Below are 16,957 nucleotides of genomic sequence, written 5' to 3'. Positions count from 1 at the left end.
TGGTAAGTGTGTTGATATAATCTGGTAAGGGGTAAAATGTTAGGAATGATGATTGAATAATGTCCTGGATGTAAATTTGGCCAGGGCATCAGGGTTAGAAAGTTGGGTTAAGACACATCATGAAAACCAACCTCTACTGTTCCTGGGACAGGGCACCAACGCATCACACCCAAAAGTGAGAAAAGAACTATTGCTCAACTGTGCAACTATTGAAAATAAGGTTGCATGATTATACACAAGGGTTAATCTTATAAGCATTTGTAAGTGAATTTATAAATGGTTAATAACTGGAGGTAAATATTGGCTCACTATTTGGCAAACACTGACAAGTTATTGCACTATTTTGACCAATGCGATATAACCATTTATGAATGGTTTACAATGCATTTACAAATGATTAAATAATCATTATTAATGTAATTATAACCCCTTTATAAACACGTTACAAAAGGAACCTTATTGTAAAGTGTTACCCCTTGTCACGCTCGTCGTTAGAAATGGTGGACCAAAACGCAGCAGGTATGTGTATACTCATCTTCTTTATTTACGGGAAAAGAAGGGAAAAAAACCAAACAAACACGTATACAAAAATAAACAAACGATGAACGACAAAATGACAGTCTTGAAGGGAACACAGCAATCCAAGAACAATCTCCCACAATTAAACAAACAAACACACCCAACTAATATAGGACTTCCAATCAAAGGCAACACCACACAGCTGCCTTCAGTTGGAAGTCCACCCCAATTAACCAAACATAGACATACAACTAACTAGATAAACATAGAAATACGTAAACAAAGATCATAACCCAAAAACCCGGAAATACTAAATCAAACACCCTTTTTCCAAAACACCACCCTGAACCACATAAAACAAATACCCTCTGCCACATCCTGACCAAACTACAATACCAATTAACCCTTATACTGGCCAGGACGTGACACCCCTTTTTGTTATCAATCCATGGCTATTGTTCGCTTCAATCACTTGAGCTACAGTATCTTTGTAAGAAGTGCTGCATAGCAAAAGCATCTCTTCAGGCTAGTCCATTTCTGTCATTGTCCGTCTCAACCATGGGAACATCCGGGTACTCATCTTCAAATCTTCAATGTGAGGATCTGGGCAGCCATGCTGTTTGAGGTCATTGATCTGGGCAGCCATTCTGTTTGAGGTAATTGTGAAACTACTGTTACAATTATTGCAATGCAGCATCTTCTTGGTTGAAAGCGCAATGTGTTTCTGAGACACCGGAAACGACTCTTCCATAAACCAAACATGCACTCCACTACACCTCTGGTGCGGATATGAGCTTGGTTGTTCCGTTGTTGTGCACGTCCTATTGCATTAAGATGGGGGGGTGAACAAGAAGTTGGTCTGTGCATACCCACTATCACCAGGTATGATTCCACTATGTTGTCCTCCTTGAAGCTGAGCAGGCAAAGAGGAGTTTTGGAAAAATCCTTGAGTCTTGAGATGCATCTTTCCAATTTACAACAATGTTGGAGTCTTGGAGAACTGAAAATTGGGAGTGCACTCACTTTGTTCATTTATTGAAAGCCAGTTTTTAAGATTCCTGTACTCCTTAGCATCTGCTATACAGGGAGACTCAATGGGAATATGACATATTCATAGAACTCGACCTTGTAGTTGGCTTGGGCAGCAGCATCAAGGAACTTGATGTACACTGAACACAAATATAAAACACAACATGTATAGCGTTAAAAGATCCCCAAAATATTCCATATGCACAAAAATCTTATTTCTCTCAATTTGTTTGCCCAAATTTGTTTAAATCCCTGTAAGTGAGAATTTCTCCTTTGCCAAGATAATCCATCCACAGGTGTGGAATATCAAGAAGCTAATTAAACAGCATGATCGTTACACAGGTCCACCTGGTGCTGGGGACAATAAAAGGCCACTAAAATGTGCAGATTTATCACACAACACAATCCGCAGATGTCTCAAGTTGAGGGAGTGTACAATTGGCATGCCGACTGCAGTCCACCAGAGCTGTTGCCAGAGAGTTGAAAGTGAATTTCTCTACCTTAAGCCACCTCCAACATTGTTTTAGAGAATTTGGCCGTACTTTCAACTGGCCTCACAACAGCAGACCACGTACAGTGCAGTCGGAAAGTATTCAGACCCCTTGACTTTTTCTACATTTTGTTACATTACAACCATATTCTAAAATTGCTTAAATATTTTTTTCCCCCTCATCAATCTACACACAATACTCCATAATGACAAAGCAAAAACAGGTTTTTATACATTAAAACCTTTTTATTAAACAAAAACTGAAATACATTTCCATAAGTATTCAGACCCTTTACTCAGTACTTTGTTGAAGCACCTTTGGCAGCGATTACAGCCTCAAGTCTTCTTGGGTATGACGCTACAAGCTTGGCACAGCTGTATTTGGGGATTTTCTCCCATTCTTCTCTGCAGATCCTCTCAAGCTCTGTCAGGTTGGATGGGGAGCGTTGCTGCACAGCTATTTTCAGGTCTCGCCAGAGATGTTCAATCGGGTTCAAGTCCGTGCTCTGGCTGGGCCACTCAAGGAGATTCAGAGACCTGTCCCAAAGCCACTCCTGCGTTGTCTTGGCTGTGTGCTTATGCTTTAATCACACCAACAGTGTTATTGCGCAAAATAGTACGCAGCATCATCTGGATATGTATGCAACAAAAGTTCAACGTTCACCTTCTGCTACCATTTCTGTCAAGCCGCCTACGCATATAGTTTGAAGCATATGTTTGATAAATCCAACATATACACCACACCGAAGGCACTGCAACTGCCTCAGTAATGCAATGCTGCAAGGGAAACATAGGGTTCCATTGGAAATGAATGTAATTCTGGTGTACCAAAATGCAATGACGCTGTAGGTGTGATAGAAGCGTCAGGGTTGTTGTCCTGTTGGAAGGTGAAACTTCTCCTCAATCTGAGGTCCAGAGTGCTCTGGAGCAGGTTTTCATCAAGGATCTCGCTGTACTCTGCTCCGTTCATCTTTGCCTCGATCCTGACAAGACTCAAGAGTCCCTGCCCCCAAAAAACATGCCCACAGCATGATGCTGCCACCACCATGCTTCAACGTAGGGATGGTGCCAGGTTTCCTCCAGACGTGACACTTTGCATTCAGGCCAAAGAGTTCTATCTTGATTTCATAAGACCAGAGAATCTTGTTTCTCATGGTCAGAGTCTTTAGGTGCCTTTTGGCAAACTCATAGTGGCTACCATCTGGTCACTCTCCCATACAGGCCTGATTGGTGGAGTTCTGCAGAGATGGTTGTCTTTCTGGAAGGTTCTCCCATCTCCACAGAGGAACTCTAGAGCTCTGTCAGATTGACCATGGGGTTCTTGGTCACCTCCCTGACCAAGGCTCTTCTCCCCCGATTGCTCAGTTTTGCCTGGGCGGCCAGCTCTACAGTCGTGGCCCAAAGTTTTGAGAATGACATAAATATTAATTTTCACAAAGTCTACTGCCTCAGTTTGTATGATGGCAATTTGCATATACTCCAGAAAGTTATGAAGAGTAATCAGATGAATTGCAATTAATTGCAAAGTCCCTCTTTGCCATGCAAATGAACTGAATCCCCCCAAAACATTTCCACTGCATTTCAGCCCTGGCACAAAAGGACAAGCTGACATCATGTCAGTGATTCTCTCGTTAACACAGGTGTGAGTGTTGACGAGGACAAGGCTGGAGATCACTCTGTCATGCAGAGTGAGTTCGAATAACAAACTGGAAGCTTCAAAAGGAGGGTGGTGCTTGGAATCATTGTTCTTCCTCTGTCAACTATGGCCACCTGCAAGGAAACACGTGCCGTCATCATTGCTTTGCACAAAAAGGGCTTCACAGGCAAGGATATTGCTGCCAGTAAGATTGCACCTAAATCAACCATTTATCGGATCATCAAGAACTTCAAGGAGAGCGGTTCAATTGTTGTGAAGAAGGCTTCAGGGCGCCCAAGAAAGTCCAGCAAGCGCCAGGACCGTCTCGTAAAGTTGATTCAGCTGCGGGATCGGGGTACCACCAGTACAGAGCTTGCTCAGGAATGGTACCAGGCAGGTGTGAGTGCATCTGCATGCACAGTGAGGCGAAGACTTTTGGAGGATGACCTGGTTTCAAGAAGGGCAGCAAAGTAGCCACTTCTCTCCAGGAAAAACATCAGGGACAGACTGATATTCTGCAAAAGGTACAGGGATTGGACTGCTGAGGACTGGGGTAAAGTCATTTTCTCTGATGAATCCCCTTTCCGACTGTTTGGGGCGTCCAGAAAAAAGCTTGTCCGGAGAAGACAAGGTGAGCCAACAGTAAAGCATCCTGAGACCATTCATGTGTGGGGTTGCTTCTCAGCCAAGGGAGTGGGCTCACTCACACTTTTGCCTAAGAACACAGCCATGAATAAAGAATGGTACCAACACATCCTCCGAGAGCAACTCCTCCCAACCATCCAGGAACAGTTTGGTGACGAACAATGCCTTTTCCAGCATGATGGAGCACCTTGCCATAAGGCAAAAGTGATAACTAAGTGGCTCAGGGAACAAAACATCAATACTTTAGGTCCATGGCCAGGAAACTCCCCAGACCTTAATCCCATTGAGAACTTGTGGTCAATCCTCAAGAGGCGGGTGGACAAACAAAAACCCACAAATTCTGACAAACTCCAAGCATTGATTATGCAATAATGGACTGCCATCAGTCAGGATGTGGCCCAGAAGTTAATTGACAGCATGCCAGGGCGGATTGCAGAGGTCTTGAAAAAGAAGGGTCAACACTACAAATATTGACTTCTTGCATCAACTTCATGTAATTGTCAATAAACGCCTTTGACACGTATGAAATGCTTGTAATTATACTTCAGTATTCCATAGTAACATCTGACAAAAATATCTAAAGACACTGACACCAGACTCTGTGGAGATGGGACTGTGAAAATTAATATTTGTGTCATTCTCAAAACTTTTGGCCACGACTGTAGAAAGAGTCTTGTTAAGAATGATGGAGGCCACTGTGTTCTTGGGGACCTTCAATGCTTCAGAAATGTTTTGCTTTCCTTCCCCAGATCTGTGCCGCGACACAATTCTGTCTCAGAGCTCTACGGACAATTCCTTCGACCTCATGGCTTTTTTTTTTTTTTCCTCTGACATGCACTGTCAACTGTGGGACCTTATATAGATGTCCAATCAACATCCAATAAATTAGATTTACCATAGGTGGACTCCAATCAAGTTGTAGAAACATCTCAAGGATGATCAACGGAAACAGGATTTACCTGAGCTCAATTTCAAGTCTCATAGCAAAGGGTCTGATTACTTACGTAAATAAGGTATTTCTGTTTATTTTTACATTTACAAACATTTCCAAAAACCTGTTTTCATTCTGTCATTATGGGGTATTGTGTGTAGATTGCTGAGGAAATTGTTTAATTTCATCAATTTTAGAATAAGGATTTAACATAAATTGTGGAAAATGTCAAGTGGTCTGAATATTTTTTAAAGTCAGTGTCTGCAGATCACGTTTCTGTACGAAAATGCACTGCCCCATGTCACAACAATCTGTACACAATTCCTGGAAGCTGAAAACGTCCGTTTTTTTTTTTTCATGGCCTGCACTCACCAGACATGTCACCCATTGAGCATGTTTGGGATGCTCTGGATCGACGTGAACGACAGCATGTTCCAGTTCCTGCCAATACCCAGAAACTTCACAGTGTGGGACAACATTCCACAGCCTGATCTACTCTATGCGAAGGAGAGGTTGCGCTGCATGAGGCAAACAGTAGACGCACCAGAAGATCAGAAAACCAGTGAGTCGCGCCAAGGTATGTGACCTACAGACACATCTGTATTACCAGTCAATTGACTGATTTCTTTATATGAACTGTAATTCAGTAAAATCTTTTGAAATTGTTGCATACATTTTTTTTGTTCAGTATAACTGACATACAGCATTGCAGACATTGTGGACTATTATGCTGTCGGCTCACTTACACAAATATCCTGTTTCACGAAGGTTCCAGATACCAAAAACCTCAAGGTGATCAGTACATGTAGGGAAAGAGTGATGGGCCATCCGCAAAGAGTCAGATGAAAGCCTTGGATCGAGCAAAACAATTGTCAGCTCCATTTTCTTTGTAGTCACAGAAATTGATGTATTTTTTTATTCAAACAAATTTAGTGGGTTGCTTGTCTGGCCTTGGTGGTTCTCTTTGGTCATCATTGAAATAGTCCAGGTTATCAATTTGTCCATTGTCAAGGTCAACATCCATTAATCAAGTTAAACCTGCCTTTGGCCAGGTTTTATTTAAGCCTTCACTTCGACCTAGATCATCCTCCTCCTGGAAATCACTTTTTAAATCTAGACTAGGACAAATCCAAGACTATTTTAAACCATGTCTGAGAAATGCCATTTCATTTAAAAAAAAGTGCAATTTAGTCTAGGATTGTCCATGAAACCTCCCCTTAGAGCCTAGTGCCAAATGGACCGAGTATTTTCACAGGCAGTTAACAGTAACGGTTGGACATTTTACTACTTTATTTTGTCATTTATGTTCCATTTTCATTCTCACATTGCCTAAGAATATCAAAGATCGGTTAGACTTTACAGCTCAAGACATTAACCTGAACTGTAAGCTACAGTAGCAGCCATTTTATGCCACTATGCTCATCATATTGGTGTAACTACAAGCGTTGAAGAGGAAATGGCACCAGTCAAAGAGGAAATGGCACCAGTTGAAGAGGAAATGGCACCAGTCAAATTCATGGTCAGCTTTGTTCCTAAATTTAGTACACCAATATCGGATCTCCTTGGAACCATGGGAGATAAAAAAAAAACTGAAACTGTTAACTTCAGAAACGTCAAACTATATGCGGCAAACATTCTTTAATTGATTGGAGAGGCAAAATACACAGAAAACAAATGCAGTGCATTTAGTGCTCTAGTATAAACCACAAAATACTCTCCACCCATATAGAAACGTCACTCCATCTAGCGATCTTGATAAAACAGGCGCAAAGTAAATAGATTGATCTGGTAAAGCTGGAAGGTAGTGGGGGGGGGGGGCATGCAAAATTGATGTTCCAAAACTGGTCGGTGGAGGCTTGTTTTGTTTCTAGATGGCGTCGATGTCAAGGTCGTCCTCTTCCTCAGCGGGCTTCTCTGGTGTCACAGTCTCCACTTTCAGCTCGCGGGCAGAGGACGAGTAGACCACCTGGGAAAGCGAAGTTGGGGGGGGAAATGTTAATTAGGTGAAATCAAGACACTCCGACACTACTCATTTCTCACCAGGAGCTTCAGTAGGATGCACAATAAACAGAACGGTTAGATAGAAATGTATTGAGTAGAAAAGACAAGTGCTCTGCCATGCAGAATAGGGCTTCGTGTCAGCTCTACACCTTTCTGAATAGATCCATGGAGAGCTGAACGCTTGTGACAGGGATCATTTGCATTTCAATGCCGTAACAGCAAACCTGTCTTTGTGTATGATGGGAATGACTGTCTTCAGGTAAATCAGCTGTAGCAATAAGTCATTACCTCCACATTATCATCTTCCTCCTCATCTGCGCCGCTGCCCTCGCTCTCCTCTTCCGCCTCCTTAAGCCACTTGACGAAGGGCGCAGCCTTGGCGTGGATCTCTTTGGCCAGCTCTTTGGACACGTACTTCTTGGACACCTGACACACAGGGTTGATGTGTTAGAGGTAGCATGTGAGATGACTTGTAAATCTCAGGTTCTAGTGTAGATTACCGGCTTTAAAAATATCGGTTTAATATGCAAAATATCTTGGATGGAGGCGTGTCTAACAAAATACATTCTCTCAATGACCTAGATGAATAAAATGTTCTCAGTTACCCCCTTTAACCCTGATGGTCATCCCAGTTACCTTCTCAGCCCAGGCCAGGATGACATCCTCCTCCAGCAGGTCGGCGTCGTACAGGTCTTTGAGGACGATGGGCACGCGGGGCAGAAGCTGGGCCTGGTGCAGCTTCACCAGACACTCAAAGCCCCCCAGGAGGTACTTCTGGGCCTTCTTGTTGTTGTGGGTAAACTGGACACCAGAGAGGAGAAATACTCAAGATTGTGGCAATAGATTTTCCCTCAATCATTTTTGTTGAGGTTATGCCAAACAATGACAGCACTGACCGTCATGACCAGTTTGAGTTACGGCACAGAGCTAAGAGAATAAGGAGCCAGAACGGACACAGTAAAGCAAAGTGGGACTCACTCTGAGGAAGTGGCGTTTGTACTTCTTGATCTGGTCACGGATGTTCTCGTCCATCAGAAGCTCTGTCAGGATCAGCGGGGCCGTGTCCTTCACGTCCAGACGCTCAGCTTCCGCCAGGATCTCTTTATCCGAGGAGTCGACGGCACCGTCCTCCTTCTTTTGCTGTGGAGGGAGTGATAGAGGTGAGAGCCACCCAAAAACATCTCAAACAGTTACGAGGATCTCTTCATTTCCCCCTCATTTTCTTTACTCATTCTTATACAGCTGATAAGAGTCAAATAAATGTTTAATCAACAGAGACCTGTCCAAAGGCAGTAACAACGGTGCATTTGCACTCTGCTTAGTGCATGTTTATTTCCTTGTGGTGTTTATCAAACCCATTTGGATACATCGATAAATTATTTTCATTCGTGTAAGCGTGCAATAAGCAAGGCAGAGCGTTTTGAGTTGACAGGGCTCAGGCAAAACAAAATGGCCATCATACCTAGACGTAGCAAACATCCAGGTTTGGGATGAGAATAGTCTCGAGTTTATAGGTGGAACACAAGACTTGGGTGACCGAGGCATCCCGTCACCTCCGTAACACTCCTAAGCTCCCTACTGTGACCGCAGTAAATTGAATTGGTATGACGCGAGCAGAGGCAAATCTGAACTACAGCAGTGGGGATTGTTTCCACGCGAGGCCCGGGATCTTCAAATATGCAAGCGAGCAATAAGCAAGGCAGAGCGTGTTGACAGGGCCCAGGTAAAACAGAAATAGTCATTTCTGGACAGGGTCCTCCTGAGTCTGACCTTGACAAAGTTGTAGAAGAGGTTGACCCTCTCCTCCAGGGGTTTCTCCAGGTCCTCGCTGAGGGTGAGGTTCTTAGCGTGCGCGCTGATCTCCTCCATCCGGCGCTGCTGGGCCTCCTCTGTCGTCTCTTCGCCCCAGTCCTGGTCATCATCGTCACCGTCCTACAGCAAATACATCACATTTAATTTATACAAGTGCTTTTGAAAATAAGACAGTCAGCGCTACACAGTAGAATGGAGACTGGTTGCGTTTAATTCCAGAAAGCTGTCCATTCAACTGGGTAAGAAACAGCTCTACCTAGACCCTAGAAACAGCTCTACCTAGATTATGCTTTCACCTATCCAGTTCTATCAGAAGTGTGAAGGATGATACTGAAACTTCTCCAGGTCAAGGTAACCGTCACGTCGGTCAAGGTAAATCAAGCACCCCCTCAGGTTTCTGCCGATGCTTTTGACTGAGGTCTGGCTGGCCACTGGGGCGATGAAGTGCTGGTACTCACCACAGCGTCGGGGGCGTCTATGTCATTGTGGTTGGAGGCTTCTCCATCACTGGAGCCGTTCTCCTTGTCCTTCTTCTTGCTCTTCTTCTCCTTCTTCTTGACAGACCCAGTGTCCTCTATTTGCAGATAAAGAGAGGTGGTAAATTAGGACAGACAACTTGACATTACACTCGCAATCATTTCTCGATGCCTTGTGTTTCTGACATTTACCCGACTAGAGAAGAATGGTTCTTTAGTGTAATAAATTCAACAAACCGACAGCCTTGGATGACTTGAGACAGTGCCAAGAACTGCTGTTAGAACAGGTGCCACAGCAGACAGTGCACTCTGAGGATACTGCAATGCTCACTGCTGCTCATCTTTGACTCATGACAATGACTCATGTTTAAAAAGGTGCATTGCGTAAGATTTCAGCAGCAAAATACCACCCAACATGACTCATCTAGTGCCTTAAGTTGGTCATGACCCACAATTCAAACATATCCTGTGTCTAGTAGCAAAATAATGGCTGTGTTGACATGTGCTTTAAAAATGAAGGACATAGCATGTCTGGTATTTTTAAACCAAGCCCACATTAAACAAGCCTCAGCCTGAACAACCCTGTATAGCACAGTCTGAAATTCACAGATTTTCAAAGAACAAATTAAAATGAATGGAATTTCCAGAATGGCAATGCTGGGAAAGTATACATGTCTGTCAAAGCAGTGTTCCTGAAAGTGCTAAATAAGAGAGTATTTTTCCAGAGTCGTAGCTTCCGTCAGGCTGCATTGGAACACTTCTGGCTCACCTGGTGGGTTCCTGAGGATGAACGTGCAGAGCTTGTGTCGCGTGTCCAGCATACCCCTGTAGCCGCAAGCCTTGCAGGAGTTCCCAATGGTTTGTTTCTTGGCATTGATGTGCTGAATGACAGAGAAAGAATTATATCTTCAGTATGGCCTTATTAGTACTCAAGTCTCATATCCTAAGCGGTAGCCAAAGCAACAACAATTTGCCTTTTTTTCCCTTTCTTCATAGCCATCTTGTGAAGTTGGGTAGCAAAAAATATGCAGATGTGTGCAAAACATACGCAGGAGGCCAGTTTGAGAAGCTAATTGTGTTCTTGCTGTTAACACCTTTATGACCCAATATTGTGTTTAATATCATCCCAGAAAAAGAATGGTGCTCAAGTACCCTTGCTCTATGGGCCAGCTGCAGAGACCTAGATCAAGCATGGCCTGGGACCAAAAAAAAAGGAAGCTCAATGCTTGGCTTAATCTATGCAACCACCCCAAAATATACCAAGATTTTTTCCCCGGACTTGATAATTGAGCAGACAGTTAACGACATTGTTCTAGACAGTGTAATACAGTATGACGTCTTGGTTGGCAAACACTGTCCTCTACTATAGTGCTTGAGGGCAAGGCCTACTGTAGAAAACCAATGAATAATGCAAGCGGTTCGTTCCTGTTCTTAGAATAGACTGCATTCACTCCATACCAAAAGGGACGCGAACAGTCTGCGACAGGCCTATGAATGAGCCCAGTGTGGCCAGGAAAGATGTGCACAGATCCTGTGTCAGTTCATGATTGGTTTAGGGGGATGGAGACTTCGCTAGTCATGTTATTCTCAACATCTGAACCAAGATTTTAGTTCTAGGTTTTCGAGATGAATCAAAGTTCAACTGACCTATTCTATACATTGCCATTGGGAATTTTTCAGGCCCTGATGAACAAGCACCTTGCTGCCTCCAAAGATACGCAAGTTGTCAGCAGGGCCCAGACTGACTGCAGCATCCTGAGCCCCACGGAGAGATCATGTGACACCTCCAGGAAGTGCCTGGATCGCTGCAGTGCAGGGGAATAGGGGACGAAAAAAAACGCACCACCGCTTTGAAGGAGAAACACTGACTTTATCAAATTAGGGCCATCCATAGACAAGCTATACTAGTCAATCAAATACTGTGCTAATCCTCTATGCGGACAACTTAAACATATTATATGAGATATGCATCTATCAAACAGCAACACCCCTCATTGCAAGGTTTAGAACCTGACAATTCGATATCAATACATTGGATTTCAATTCATCTCTGACATAAGAACCCCTGCCAACTAAACAGTGTCAGCCAGCCCCAGTTAACCGCTGAAAGCTGTGGAATGAGTCACTGTGCACATTCCATCCGGTCATCTGTAACAGCACTGGAGTTCTCTCGGAAAGCATCCGCGCATCAACTCGTGATGCAGGCCCTGCCTAGATATGCCTCGCTGCAGAACAGAACCCCCATGGCTGCGCAGACCAGTGACAGTGCTGACCTAATTACAATAGAAACCTGTCCTGTCAGCGAAAAAAACAGCACAGAGGGGTGTGGCGGGACCATCGAGTTCACCCCTAGATCCTTGTTGGGACAACACAGCACAGAGGGGTGTGGTGGGACCATCGAGTTCACCCCTCCCTCCCTGTAGGGACAAGACAACACAGCACAGAGGATACCAAGTCTAGCAAACAAAGCTGTTTGGATGAAAAAACAAAGCAAATACCAAAAAGGAAGCTCCAGCATGTCACACTGCATCTGCAAAACAGTGGATTTGGTATCTAAAAGGAAGGGAGCCCAGTCGGTCCTGGTTGGATCTAGGAAGAGTACGGTCACAAGCTAAAATGGAGTGATAGTGAAGTGGTGTGCGTGCCACCCCCCCTTCATTCGATAACAGAGGGCGGGTCAGTTTCAATGAGGCCTTTTCCAGGATCTGACAAATGCGAGGAAAAGGAAAAGCTTTCCGGACTATTTACCAGGTCAGTTTCGGGATTGTCACATTCGGGACACAGCACAAACTTGCGAATGAATCCGTCCAGCATGTCTTGCAGCTTGCTCGCTTCGTGCGACCCGTTGACGATGAAGCGGTCGTTCTTGGCGTCAAACTGGGTCTGGGCACCCAACTCACAACCAAAGAACTTGGTGGGATCTGGATAGGGAGAACAAGAAATAAATGTCAGTTTACTTTGTCCAAATATTATCAGATTAAAGCTTTTACCATCCTCCTCATAGGTTGGAGAGCTTGGCTTATTGTATTTTGTGCTGATGTTCATAGCCTCACTCTTTCCTACAGATGAAAAAGGGGTTCCACCATATTGCCATGTCAAAATGAATCCACACGCCACAACATCAGTTGTGTAGATCGAGCTACCTTCCACAATCCAAAAAGAATGAAAAAGATAAGCAGCATATAACTTCCAGAATTGCTGTGCTCATCTTTTCCATTCATTTTGTGTTGATGCATAGGCTTATAGACCAATCTACCCCACAACATATTGTGGGACGTGGACTCATCTTGATGTCAAGACTACATCCAAAAACATCCGACAAACTTTAAATGTGGAGTACGATGTCCCCTTTTAACCTATCGTTACAGATGACTGGGCACAATGGAGGGAACAGAGAGAGGCATTTACAAGTACTAACAACTATTCCAAACTGTTCACAAACTTGTGAAATAGATGTCAATCTCGTGGGTCAGACCAGTGCCCAAAAGGCTGGGGTGTGTTCAGCAGGACAATGTGGAACATTCAGATAGAAAACGACCTGTTATAAATAAACATGCCTTTAAGAGAAGATATCCTGTCTGCTCTATACATGGCATTTCTACCTGCAAAGTTGGACAACATTTGGCTACTGAAGGTGCCCCTGGCAACGGTGGTGGGGGTTATACTTACAGGTGGGAGGCCTATTCAGAGACTTGGCAACGTCAGTCATGTTGACTATAACAGTCTTTATACCATTCCCCTTGCCTTCCACCTGGAGGATGACATGAGAAACAAAGTTTGATGAAGACATCCTTCCAACTGGATCACATTCTGACAGCGTAAATACCTTTCAACTTGCACCATCAATCAAGATGCTCCTCATGTGCAGGGGGGAAGGGGGGACATTTAAGTAATATTTTGTAAATGTAACCTTTTTATTTAACTAGGCAAGTCAGTTAAAAACAAATTCTTATTAACAATGACGGCCTACACTGGCCAAACCCAGACGACGCTTAAACGTTGACCTATGGGACTCCCAATCATTGCCGAATGTGATGCAGCCTGAAAGGCTGTCTGAGGAAACATCTCCTTCTGTGTCTTATGAACAAGTTAACCCGCAGTTAAGCTGTGGGTGGCCTTATTCCCTTGCCTCCAGCACTAAAATGGATTGGTTAGGTTTCCACCATATTGATTTCCTTTATTTCAGTGCGGGAAACAAGGGAATGAAGCTTTGACTATTGGGACATCCCTAGGTCGCTGGACTAGTTGTGCCCTGTTCACTGACCAAACCCTCATGGGAACAACTAAACTGTTCACGGTAGGCATTTCCCCTAACCACAGGTCTAGAATCAGATCCTGACCTCCAAACCATTAGGGATGACAATGACTCCAGTCAACTATGACCCTGTACTCACCTTGGCGATTATACGGGGCATCTTGTATCGGTAGAACTGATCCAACACGCTGCGGTTGACGTTGACGGACATGATGGCTGGCCGCAGGCTTTATCAGTATGATAGAAAGATCTTGGACTGCAAATTTTTGGTATCCTCTGTCTGGCGAAGATGGGATGACATAAACGACTGGAAGAGGGTTCGGGCTCGGACATGAAAAAGGTCTTGCCAATGAGGCTGCAAGCTCCGCGCTTGTAGGTTAAGTTCACCCCACACAGGTTCCAACAGCTGCGCAACAGCTCTGAGAAGAGAAGGGAAAAGACTGTTGATCGATGGAAGACATCACAGCAAAGTATGAACGTACTCTGCTATCTTGTGTGAGACCAGTACAAGACATGAGTCCCTATTGGCTTCCCACCCTTGCCCGAGGTCACTTATCTGTGGTGAACACCTGCCAAAAGGCGTACCCAATGCATTTGCTTATATTAGGGCTGGGTGATAGTTGAATTAATTTATGTTTTTGCGCAATATTCCAAATGTCTGTATCGCAAGAATCATTTTTATATATGAGCATTTAGGTCCGCTTGTTTCCATGTCTTTTTGGTCTCGTCTCCTTTGCTCCTTCTGTGCCGTGTGCGCCTTCCCATTTATACCAGAGATCTGTATATAATGACGAGATGCTCATGTCTCCGCCCTAACAGTTGGAGTTATTGTCCCCAAGACAAGCGACAACAGAAACACATTGGGGCTTATTTTGGAAAGACTTTGGCGAGTGAAACCTCTTGCATTGCATCTTCTTCCACACACAAACAACTTCAATAAATAGATATCACTTCCACCTCAATATCTGCATTTGAGAGGTTTGGTCCAACAGACAAAAATATAAATAAAGATTTGTCAAAATGGACACATTTTACTGTAAAAGAGAAGTTAATATTGTATTGTTAGAAGGAAGGTTATGTCTCAACTCTTCAATTTGCAGACACTACAAAAATTAACATTGATTCTGGAAAATGCTCAGTTTGTCACACCTGGCATTGCGGTACCACATACTACTAGCAGCATTTTAACCCAAGACCATTGTACTAGCTGTCTAGTCAGTGATTTATAAAGATATCCAATCGGCAAAAAAAATAAACACAATTATAAATGAATTGGCAACTTCTTATTCTGAGAAAGATGAGCCACTTGATTTCAACATCGGAACAAAGTGGGGAGGCTGTTCAAACAGTTGGAGACAGAAGGGTGTGTTTATAACAATTCCACAGTTCTTCCTTGTTAGCTAGCAAATAGACCCAACTTGGTTAAACTTTAAATATAAAAAGATTAGCTGGCTACTCACTAGCATGTAGGCTTGTGCTGGGAGTGTTTATGTTACCAGTGGTCATTTTATATAAATGCACAATACAAAAAGTTATTCATTAGTTCTGGTTAAATTAACAAAATAAGCATTTTAATAGACGGACTTGAATGCCAGATCTGTTTTTTGCCATCACTGGTTACACTTTGGATAAAATAAATTATTATTATTGAGTCTGGTTGTGGCTTATATTTAGCCTTGGTATAATTTCACAAGCCCTGAATTCATTAGATTATTGCTGACTGTTTGTAATGACGTGTGAATCACCCTGAAGTTTGAAAAAAAAAAGACTAAATGTTTAGGCCATATCGCCCGCCGTAGGTTATATCCCATCATTTTGGGTAGTACTGAAGTAGCCATGACTTTTTTACGTGAAAAGTACAAATATAGCTTATTTTTCGAATCTTCTTCCAAAAAACAATCACCACAATGTACAAGTTAATTTGGAAGGGATTAACTGGCCTACAGACAGTAGTATCATATGGCTAGCTATGCCATTGTAGCTTGCTAACTATGTAACACTAACCATAGGAAAATGCACACGTGATAACTACTACTCAAACATATGACTCATATAACCTATAGCTAGTGTACTACAGTGGGTTTCAATATAAACCTAACATGTCGATTCCACTATTGGTACGAAAAGATAAAATTGCCAATATAGCTAACATCACTATTAATCATGGCACATGTAACAGGCTAAATGGGGTTTGAGAAGCACACCAGGCCTCGATTGAGCAATGTGCTGCAGAGTGCGTCATTCAAAGGAACAGTACGCGAGGGAAGAAAGACGCCATCTTGGTCCACCGAGGAGGCGCATTCACCATAAGAACATGCTGTAAATAAATGCAATACGAAATGCCACACAGTAATTAAAAGTATAATTGAGTTAAAAATACCTTTCCCATCCGTCGCTCCTGTCGTCCGGGTACTCACCGTTTTCGCAAAACAAAGACATAAACACACCGCTGGTCGCCCAGAGACGCAATAAAGTGTTGTGTGGATGAGCAGTAACGTTAGGGTTGTGGAGACCTAGCGGCACTGCAACAGTGCCGAAAGAGCAGTCCGACCTTACGGTGGAGGGTACTAGAGCCCGCAGAGAAAACTCGAGACGCCCAAAAATGGGGTATCTGGAATAAACCAAAAGGGACACTCAAAATCAGTACAAAATGACAGGTGTCAGCTTATAGTAATAACTAGTTAACATTAGCCAATGACTATGATAACATATGGAAGCCACAGAAACGCTAGCTAACCTAGTTATAGTGTTGGCCAAATTGTTTTTATACAAGTTGATCTGCTCTGTTACCCTTGATATATTTGCTGAATAATTAACATGAATAATTAAAAAATAAATAAAACGGTCATTTAGCTTAGTCACCATTGCTCTTCAAACTTGCTTCGACTCACCTCCAGAACGTTCTCACCAGGTTCTTGCAACGCCACTGTAATGTAGCTGTCAATGTAGCTGTCAATCTACACCAGCGCCGTCACTACTTACCGCCCATTTGAATGACGTCACTGAAATGGCAACTTCTTATTCGTTTATTTTGGTGCCAATCATTATTGGCTGAGAAGCAATCTCACGAGCTCGTTCGTGACAGTAAAATTGATGGGGAAAAAAAATATGAATGAAAAATGAGAACACTGTTCAATTGGATGAGATCCCACCATTTTGAGGA

At 43.3% G+C, this 16,957-nt stretch overlaps 1 protein-coding gene across 4 annotated transcripts; it reads right to left on the bottom strand.

Annotated features, from left to right (window-relative positions):
- Positions 1-6,873: 6,873 nt before the first annotated feature.
- Positions 6,874-16,776, bottom strand: LOC106571123 (eukaryotic translation initiation factor 5). 4 transcript variants are annotated; one of them, XM_014143809.2, is made up of 12 exons: positions 16,657-16,776; positions 16,175-16,405; positions 13,934-14,213; positions 13,209-13,290; positions 12,288-12,460; positions 10,309-10,420; positions 9,522-9,637; positions 9,022-9,183; positions 8,230-8,391; positions 7,888-8,052; positions 7,540-7,677; positions 6,874-7,216 (listed from the first exon to the last, which is right to left on the bottom strand). In XM_014143809.2, the coding sequence occupies exons 3-12, from the start codon at positions 14,003-14,005 to the stop codon at positions 7,118-7,120; spliced, it is 1,281 nt and encodes a 426-aa protein (XP_013999284.1). In that variant the 5' UTR covers positions 14,006-14,213; positions 16,175-16,405; positions 16,657-16,776; the 3' UTR covers positions 6,874-7,117. The 4 variants fall into 4 exon arrangements, with proteins under 4 accessions (XP_013999284.1, XP_045551533.1, XP_013999282.1 ...); XM_045695577.1 differs by having other exon boundaries at positions 16,212-16,405; XM_014143807.2 differs by having other exon boundaries at positions 16,686-16,776.
- Between the last annotated feature and the right edge of the window lie 181 nt (positions 16,777-16,957).

The sequence above is a fragment of the Salmo salar genome, chromosome ssa15 (assembly GCF_905237065.1).
Source record: "Salmo salar chromosome ssa15, Ssal_v3.1, whole genome shotgun sequence".
Classification (NCBI taxonomy): Eukaryota; Metazoa; Chordata; class Actinopteri; order Salmoniformes; family Salmonidae; genus Salmo; species Salmo salar.
Note: the sequence above shows the minus strand (reverse complement) of the source record. Positions and strands in the feature narration are given on the sequence as shown.